Source organism: Drosophila takahashii, chromosome 3L (assembly GCF_030179915.1).
Source record: "Drosophila takahashii strain IR98-3 E-12201 chromosome 3L, DtakHiC1v2, whole genome shotgun sequence".
NCBI classification, from domain to species: Eukaryota; Metazoa; Arthropoda; class Insecta; order Diptera; family Drosophilidae; genus Drosophila; species Drosophila takahashii.
This window is the reverse complement of record NC_091680.1, coordinates 13,231,860-13,240,599: the sequence shown is the minus strand read 5'-3', so window position 1 is coordinate 13,240,599 and position 8,740 is coordinate 13,231,860. Positions and strand designations below refer to the sequence as shown.

Here is an 8,740-nt window from a genome sequence, read left to right as displayed (position 1 = left end):
CTTGCCAGTAGAACCAATAATTTGTATATTTTTTTGTTTAATTTTGCAAGATAATAAAAATAATAATAATAATAAAAACCTTAGCTATTATTCAAAATTAAGAAAAGGATATGAAAAAGAAGACGACGTATTACTTGAAAAATATTACTTACTTAATTCAAATTTCGCATAGTAACTAAGCGACGAACTAAAATCCTCTGCAAATATCCCTTTTTATATGACAATAATATAATATAATTTTAATATAATTTTAAATGATTTACTGTCACTTTAAAGTACGATCGTCACGTCATTTTACCACCTCTAAGAGCGGTTTTCGGTTGATTAGACATATCTTACCATAAAAAAACGTTCCTAATTATTTGTAAGACAGCGGCAATCAATAAATTAGCAATTAATTGTTTTTATTGGCACACCGACACTTTTTCATTTTTTTATGTGCTGACATTTTTACCGCCCGACGAGATATATCGGCAAACTGATTGGCCAGCTATAGAAATCTACGTTCTGGCTAGAACATTTAAGTTTTGTTCTGATTATTTGTGAGGCGGGCACAAATTGCGATCGCGCTTCTGAACGCCAAACAAATTCGCACCGCCGACTTATTGGGGAACGACACCTGTCTGGCATTTCAAGTTGTTCGCACGTAGCACGTGGGTTCAGTATGCCGACTCCCCCCAAAAACCACCACCACCTTCCCCACCTGTGGGCCAAGTTCGGCGGAGTTGGCTTGTCACCTGCATACAGTGCGGCTCATTAACACGGCTTCGTTTGATTGACCAAATTATTATGTAATTAGCTGCAGGCTGACCCACATCCCAGCAGGTGGTGCTGTGGTGCCGGCTCTTATCAGTCTGATTTATTCATGTTTCTTGGCTCTGAGTTATGGAACGTGTTTTTTGTCAGCACGTCGGGGACAGGAAGCTGGCAGTCCAGGGACTCGAATTGGGAAATTCGGCGGCGGGTTGGGAAATCTATATACTAAAAGTGAATTATTCCAGCGGGGTATTGTGCCGTAATACTAACTCCATTTTGAGCGATTAAAATATGTGAGTGTAAAGTAATATTCAACTGTTCAGGCTAATAAACTTCTGCGATTTATTAGCAGATTAATAAAGTTTTATATTTACATGTTTGGATTACAACTAGCATGTTGGCAAATCAAGATAATTTTTATTTAATGGTGGTTTTATGGTCTAGAAAAATAAAAAAAAATACTGTGTGGCTTATTGAATATTTATTATGTAAATTCTGTGCTAATAGAAAAACCAGATTTTATTTCCTAAATTCGAAATATTAAAAATTGGATTATTTATAGCTATTTCTGAAGTGCTTACCCGTTTAAGATAAGAGCTATAAACTAATAATTAAATGTAATAAAAATATGGTAAGCCCTCATATGCCTATCGTCTTCTCTGAAGTGCTCAATTTGTCATTTTCAATCAATTCCCCATGAATAATGCATATGATATTCCTACTCCCCAGCCGCTTTAATGAGTTCAGTTTGCTATTTTTATTTATCTTACAAGTTTGCACCACCTTGGCTCTAGGTTAGGAAGCCTCTAATTGGCATCTTGTGGGGGTGATCTATTCAATTAGCGCCCAATTGATTCTTTACGCGTCGCCCACCTCAACGCGCCTGTTGATCCTCCAACAAAGCGGTTCCAGGTATTTCTGGCACCTCTTCTATTTGCGATCGGCACCAGCACCCACACATCGCGATTTTCGATCTGTGACTTGCGTCGATCACATTTTCGCACCTCCGGCCGAGATGTTTGCCAAATATTTGGACTGCTCACGTCCCAGTTGATGGAAGCCCGGCAAAGTGTTGGTCATTCCACTGGGGCTTTCACTACGCGTATTGCGGATTGCCAAATGGCCCACCGGAGGTGGGAGTATCCGACGACCGACGGCTCATTAACAATTGCACTGGGGCTGTGGGCCATAAAATTATGACACGATCGGTGGATCGGTCGGCACCTACTTAGGGTTTGTTGACAGCAATAGTGCCCCTGCACTCCCTTTACATAATGAGGGAAGACCTTTCATTCACTCGCTTCGCCATTAATTCCCATCACGTCCTCGTCGACGGTTTCGATTTCGTTTGAATTTTCTTTGGGCCGAGCCCTCTATAAAATGATAGGCTTCGATGCAATTCAGGCACAGTCAAACGACAACAGCTCAGCCGACAAAGCGTAAGCTTAGCAATTGGATAACCCCTCAACTCAAGCAAGGAATCTCCCAAAATGAAGGTAAGGACATTAGCTTTAGCTATGTACTAGTTAATGCTAAAAATTCCCAAGGAAGGGTCCGAAAAAATAGTATATCATTCAGTTTTTCTTGTTTGACCATTTAATTCCGCCTTAAAATAAATATTAATTTAGGAAAGAATTTTTATGTTTTTCTTTTAAAATTTTTAATTTTTGTTTTAAACATTTAAATTAAAATTTCCATTATTCACCACAGTTTTTCGTGTGCATCTTGGCTTTGGTGGCCGCGGCTCAGGCTGGTCTTCTGCCCCATTTGGATAGCCATCATGGTTACCACCACGAGGATCTCCCGCATCTGTTGGACGCTGAGATCCATCATTCGGATGGCATTCATCTGGGACACAGTGCCGCACTTGTCCACGATGATCACCATTTGAACCATCATCTGGATCACCACTTGGATCACCATCTGGTGGAGTCGCTGCCCACCACTGTGTACCACCATGAGCCGACCCACTTCCACTACGCCCGTCTGCACTCCGCTCCGGTGGTGCACCACCACCATCATGACACCCACGCTGCCGTGGTGCACCACAGCATCCCGGCCCACTTTGATACCCACACCCACTCGAACCTGCTGTCCTTCGCCAAGCACGCCCTGCACGGAAAGTACGGAAAGGTCAGGATCACCGAGACCCACTATTGAGAGATTCCAAAAAACATCCACTGTCCATTAAACCGCTGACTAGCCAAACGCTCTTACTGTTAATTTATTAAGCATATAGTTAAGAAAACGAAAAAATAAACTCGAATAAACGGGTGACAATTTGAAAAGATAAACTCAGGATTTTTATAAATATAAACTAGTAAGTCAATTGTAAATAAAGTTTTATTTTGAATTATGGTTGTACTTCAAATACATTTGAAAAGTGTTAAATCAGAGATTCTTTGCGCCAATTATGTCTGATTTAATCAATCAAAAATGTTTTACTAGTCAGTTTCATGGAGCTTACCCACTTAAATGTAATAAATATTTATTAAACAACAGGTAAAAGGATTTTACCTAACCGAACCCATTGGTTAGTCACCCCCTTTACAGGTTTTCTAATTTAATTTTGAATTTATTAAGCGTTAAGCTTGCTCACGAAATGCTCGGAAAAACGGGTGAGAATCTGTGAATTCAGTGAGCGAATAATTGGAGGAGCTTGATACTTTCCCATTTTCCCCCGCGCATTTCCCCCCTTCGATTTGGGCTCATTGCATCCGTCAGAGCCTTCAACGCGGCCCAGACAATTTATCATCCACTGTGCGAGCCGAAAGTAATTTACTTGCAATTTAAAGATAAACAGGCGCGATAATGTCTACAAAGCATAAACGTGAGTTGACGCCTACAATCCGCGAGGAGGGGACTCGAAAGGGGGGCCTTGAAAGGAGGAGGGGTTCCGGGGGCAGCCATGACCATACATCATCGCGATATCGCTGCCAAAGAGAGTGAAGGTGTTGCTGCTGGGGATAGTGTTGCTGCGGTCTCGGTGGTGTTGCTGCTGTTGCTGCTGCGGCTGCCTCACGCCATCCACTCGCTGGGGGAAGAACAATTGCAACGGCCGCTGCACGATGCGGCAGTTTCGAGTTGCAACTGGCAGCCTGCAACTTGCAACTGGCAACTAGTAACTGGCAACTGGCAACTTGCAACGCAGTCGACCCTGACAAACAAACGCTGAGGGCGTCGTGCTCATGTCCAGAGCTCTCGACTTGGACCTCAGAGCCAAGTAAAGCGCATGCGCAACACGTGGCCGAAACACCGCTGAAAAGTGGCTAAAAGAGCTTAAAGAGGCAAAAGGGGAACGGTAACCCTCCGACCCAAAACGCTTCTACTTTTTCGCAAGTGCAGCCAAGCGGCTTCTGCAATTTTCCAGTCGTGCGCCATGGCAACGCGTGCCGAGCTCATTTTCATTTTCATTGAGTCGCCGGAGGGGGAGGGGGAGGAGAAGGAGGTACGGGCACTTGGCTATGGGGAAATTAGCCTCTTCGCCAGGAGTTCAGCTTTTCTGGCCTTTTCCTTCATTACACTAACCCCAGCGGAAGATCGTTTTTCCGATACAGAAAGCTTAAATTCTTGTAAGATTTATGTTTAAAATATAATAATTAATAATATTACAACGCTTCTAATATATTATGGTAACACTTAATAACAGATATTAAAATATATCAATAAAATCAAAATTTTAAATATAAATAATATTTACTTCTCTAAAATTATGATATTAATATTTAATGATTAATATTTTAGGAATGTCCCAACACCAAATGTATTTTTCTAGAACGTATTTTGAAAGTAGTTTTTTGTGAAAATATTTAGCATATTTTTTATACTATTTTCCTACATAATTTCCCTTTATAAGAAAAGTTCTCGAGAAACTTGATGCATTTGTTGTCTGCCCAAAAACCCATGTTGCACTTGAGGTTTGGCAGCAATTTGTTCTCTCAGTGCCGCGTTGACAAATATTTTGTACAAATGGCCCGGCTCTTAGTGCATTTGTGCACATATTCACGGCAATGGCAATCTGAATGGACTCTCTGAGGCAGAAGCAAAAAGTCGTGCCACACGAAGCCCCCAAAACTAAACCAAATGCGGCACGACTCTTTTTGCAGCTTGTCGTGCGTTGAATGGGGCAACATTGTGTTGGGGATTGGGGATGCGTCCGAATGTGGCAAGAGCCTAACACCTGCCAAAGCTTCATAAATTCGATAAATCACAGGGAATCGTAGATAGATGAGTGTCTGGGCGAAAAAAAGCTGTCAAAAAACAGTGATGCGTGAACACCCGCCTGGGTTTTCTGTTGGTTTTGAGCTGCGAAGCAGTCGCCTCGCTACGATTAAAGCCAGCCTAGTGTGGCAGCGCTAATGGCAAAGACACACAAGTCGCTGGGTGTCCGCCAAAAGGGGGAAAGGGGGGAGGAGCAGGGGCAAGGGGGCTCACTCCAGACAATGCCACAGTTTATATTGCTGCCTGTGCCTGGTCATTAGCAGCATTGCAGCTGCAACAGCAACAGCAATCGTTGCTGCGGTGTAAGTGAGGTAGCAAACGCAGCAGCAGCAGCAGCAGCAACTCCAACTCCACCGTCGTCTCTTTGGCAGCGTAATTGTGTTAAAAATTACTCAGGCATCTTAATCACTTTGGTAAATATTTTGCCAGAGTCGAAGAAGGAGTTTTCGGACACGGATTCGGAGTCTTACAGGCGGGAGAGACCAACGAACGAGGTTAATGCGCTGCAGCTGCAACAGACGCAGAATGTTGCTAGTTCACAAAGCCCCCCCTTACGAAACCCCTGCCCCTTTTTCCCTGCGAGGCGTGTGGGTGTGCGTGTAGTGGATATCGGAAAGCCAAAACATGCAAACTCCACAAACGAGCCAAGTTTTCATTCATGAAATTGCCCAGATTGCCTTCGCAGGTGAAAGGAAAGGGGAGAGGTGGCTCAACTCAACTTGATTGCATGTTCGGGCTCAGTTCATTTTCAACAGCATCAAGGATCAAATGCATTAAATACGAGAACGAGACCAAGTCGCTGCCATCGGATGTTGCTGCAGTAACATCAGCAACATCAAGGCAACGCCAATAGCAACAACACATCTACTTACGTGCAGCTCGCCGCTTTATCGGGGCTGCTCATCTGGCGTCCTCTGTCCAGGGTCCCATCCCCATCCCCATCCCCAGTGTCCAGTGCCCAATCCCCAATCCCCAGCCACATCCACATCCACATCCTATATACATCCACATCCAGGGCGGGTGGCGCACCTGCGGCAAACTGCTTTGCAATTATGAGATTTTTTGCGCTTCCTCTGCTCTGCTTCGCTGCCAACGGCGAGGAGTTATGCTAAACAAACCAGGAGCGGACTTAAAAGGAATTGAGGAAAGGATCTGAGAAAATGTGAAAAGATGGGATTTCTTAAGGTCTCAAAAAAAAAGAAAAAAACATCTACAAAATCATCACATTGACGAGTAATAGAAATGCAAATTATAAAATTGATAATATACAATTTTTTTTTATAATATATGTTTTTTAGACCAACAGGTCACAATACTTTAGCTGCTATATTTATAGAAATATAAAATTTTAACTCCTTAAAAAAACGTTAATTCTTTTTGAACAAGTGATTCTTCTTCTGATTATTATATATTATTTTGCGTTCTTATTTAAAGACACAATTTTTAGTACGGCAAAAAAAAGTTTCGAGAAACACAAAAGGAAAAAAAAATAAATTATTTGCATTTTGTATAAAAAGAACGAATAGTTCTGTAAAAAGAATTACTTATACATTCTATAAATGTTTTACAATTAACTTGTTATAAAAACACTTACCCTAACCAGTGATTTGAAACTCGATCCAATAAAACCCCAAAAATTGTAAGATAACCCCCTGCATTCCAGCCCTGATCGGCAAAGGAAGAGGAGGAGTAGCCGCTTGCCAGGTCGATGATGTTGCAGGCAGCTTCTGTTGCTGCTGCTGCCGTTGATGCGGCTGATGCTGATGCTACACTTTCTCTCTGTACAGCAGCCCGGCATCATAATTTAGACTGCAATCATCATTATCGTTCGAGACCAGCGACCCGAGAGCATTCTTGAGCAAAACGCCCGCACGTAGACATTTTCGAGGAGAGCTGGGGAGTTGGAGTTTGCAGTTTGGAAGCTGGGCAGTTCGGAAGTCGGGGGGCCCAGGCCTTGGCAACTGTCAGTCACTGAGGATCGGACTCAAAAGCCGGACTCCGGAGCAGTCAGTGAGTCTATCATTCAGTCAGTCAGTCAGTCAGCGCAAAGTTGCAGCAATTTGCTCAAATAAAAACGTAAAAACGAAATGCAGCAACCCAGGAAGCTGCGCATGCGTCTCTGGCAGCATATAATTGTCTCTTGGGCAGGGACTCGAAAAGCGACGCTGAGGATGAGGATCCACTGACGGAGCCACACAGCTGTGCCTGCCACTGTGCAACTCGCTCGGTGGTGCGGTGCTGATGCTGCTGCTGCTGCTTCTGCCGTCCATGTCCGGCGGCAATTGTAATTACCGCAGTTGCGCCTCCCGTCCGTCGGGGCCAACGCCTTCGCCAATTTCACACTGCCCAAAAATTGAGATGTTATCAAAAGTAATACTACTAATATCTTTGATTGTGTTTAATTTTTTTCCAATAAAAAAATATTTTTAAAAATATGTGGCAGAAGGAAATTTTTCCGGCTCTATAAAGTATATATATTGTAAGCTCTCTAAAACAGTACGTATCTTTGATTTTGGACAATTTTTGGCCAAGATATCAAAAATCGAAATGTTTTTTTTTACTAAAAAAATCGTGATTTTCAACCAAAAAAAATCAGTTTTTTGACCGAAACAAAGGAAATTGTTGACCAAATATAAAATGTCATACCTCGTTGAACTCGTAATAAAATTGCCAATCGATTGGCATTTAAATTTAAAAATTTTAAATTTTTACCATTTTTAGTAAAAAATTGTGATGTTACCCCTTTTAAAAAATGAAAATTTTTGACAAAAAATTTATTTTTCGGAAAGTGATGGGGAATCTTAGTTTAGGTTGTTAGCTGCTAAAAACAGTCGGTCTTATAGCTGTAGGCCTTAAATTGTCCAAATTACGCTTAAAAAACCATTAAAAAAAGGTATTTTTACAAAACCCGTATCCCAACTTTTCAATCTATAGTTCCCAATCAATTTTCTTCATTTTAGTCCAATTTTTTTCTCAGTGGTTCGCCGGACAAATGCGCAGTAGCCTGGCATTTCAGTTACGCCTGCAGTTTGTTATTACGCGCATTATTTCTGCCGCAGCCCTTCGGTGTCCCATCCCATCCTTGCATCGCGATCTAAAGGCCCCAACCCATTGCCATCCCCATCCCCATCCCCTCCTGATTGCATTCGGTTAAGACTGCCGGGCAGAAGAGTTTTTACATTAGCTGCGCATTCCAAAAATCCGCTCCTCTCAAGTTTTCAGTTTTCGTTTTCCTTTCGTTTATTTATTTTCGTATTTTTGCGATGGAAGAGAAACTAATTAGAGTAGACTTAATGGAAATACTCGTAGTTATTCATAATTTAGTTAAACGTTAGCGTACAATGGCGGAACTGCCAAGAGAGTTCCTAGAGACTTTAGTACAATAATGAATTATGTTTTGGGCAGCTAAGGATTGTCAGAGTGTTGGGGGCGTAAAGGGGAACTTAAACTAACCAAGCGTTTTTCACTGTACATAGCACCGTAAGATAAGACCGAACTTAATGTAGCACCTTAATCAAATTGGAAGATCGGATTGGGTTAGGGTTATGGGCTTGAATTTTGGGCATCCGCAAGATCCCAAAATAATAGCGTAACTAGCAGTTGGAAGTGATTCGATTTTGTTCTCAACTAATATCACAATGTTGCTCGCTGATTCTCTCCACTTCAATGCAATTTCGATAAAACTGTTTTTTAATATATATAATAGTTAATCCCCGATTCAGGAATTAATCTTAAGACTAGAAGGCAAATGTAAGCTAAGAGT

At 41.9% G+C, this 8,740-nt stretch overlaps 1 protein-coding gene across 1 annotated transcript; it reads left to right on the top strand.

Annotated features, from left to right (window-relative positions):
• The first annotated feature begins 2,165 nt into the window (after positions 1-2,165).
• Positions 2,166-3,050, top strand: LOC108056343 (uncharacterized). The gene is made up of 2 exons (XM_017140092.2): positions 2,166-2,252; positions 2,467-3,050. The coding sequence occupies exons 1-2, from the start codon at positions 2,247-2,249 to the stop codon at positions 2,914-2,916; spliced, it is 456 nt and encodes a 151-aa protein (XP_016995581.2). The 5' UTR covers positions 2,166-2,246; the 3' UTR covers positions 2,917-3,050.
• Positions 3,051-8,740: the final 5,690 nt, after the last annotated feature.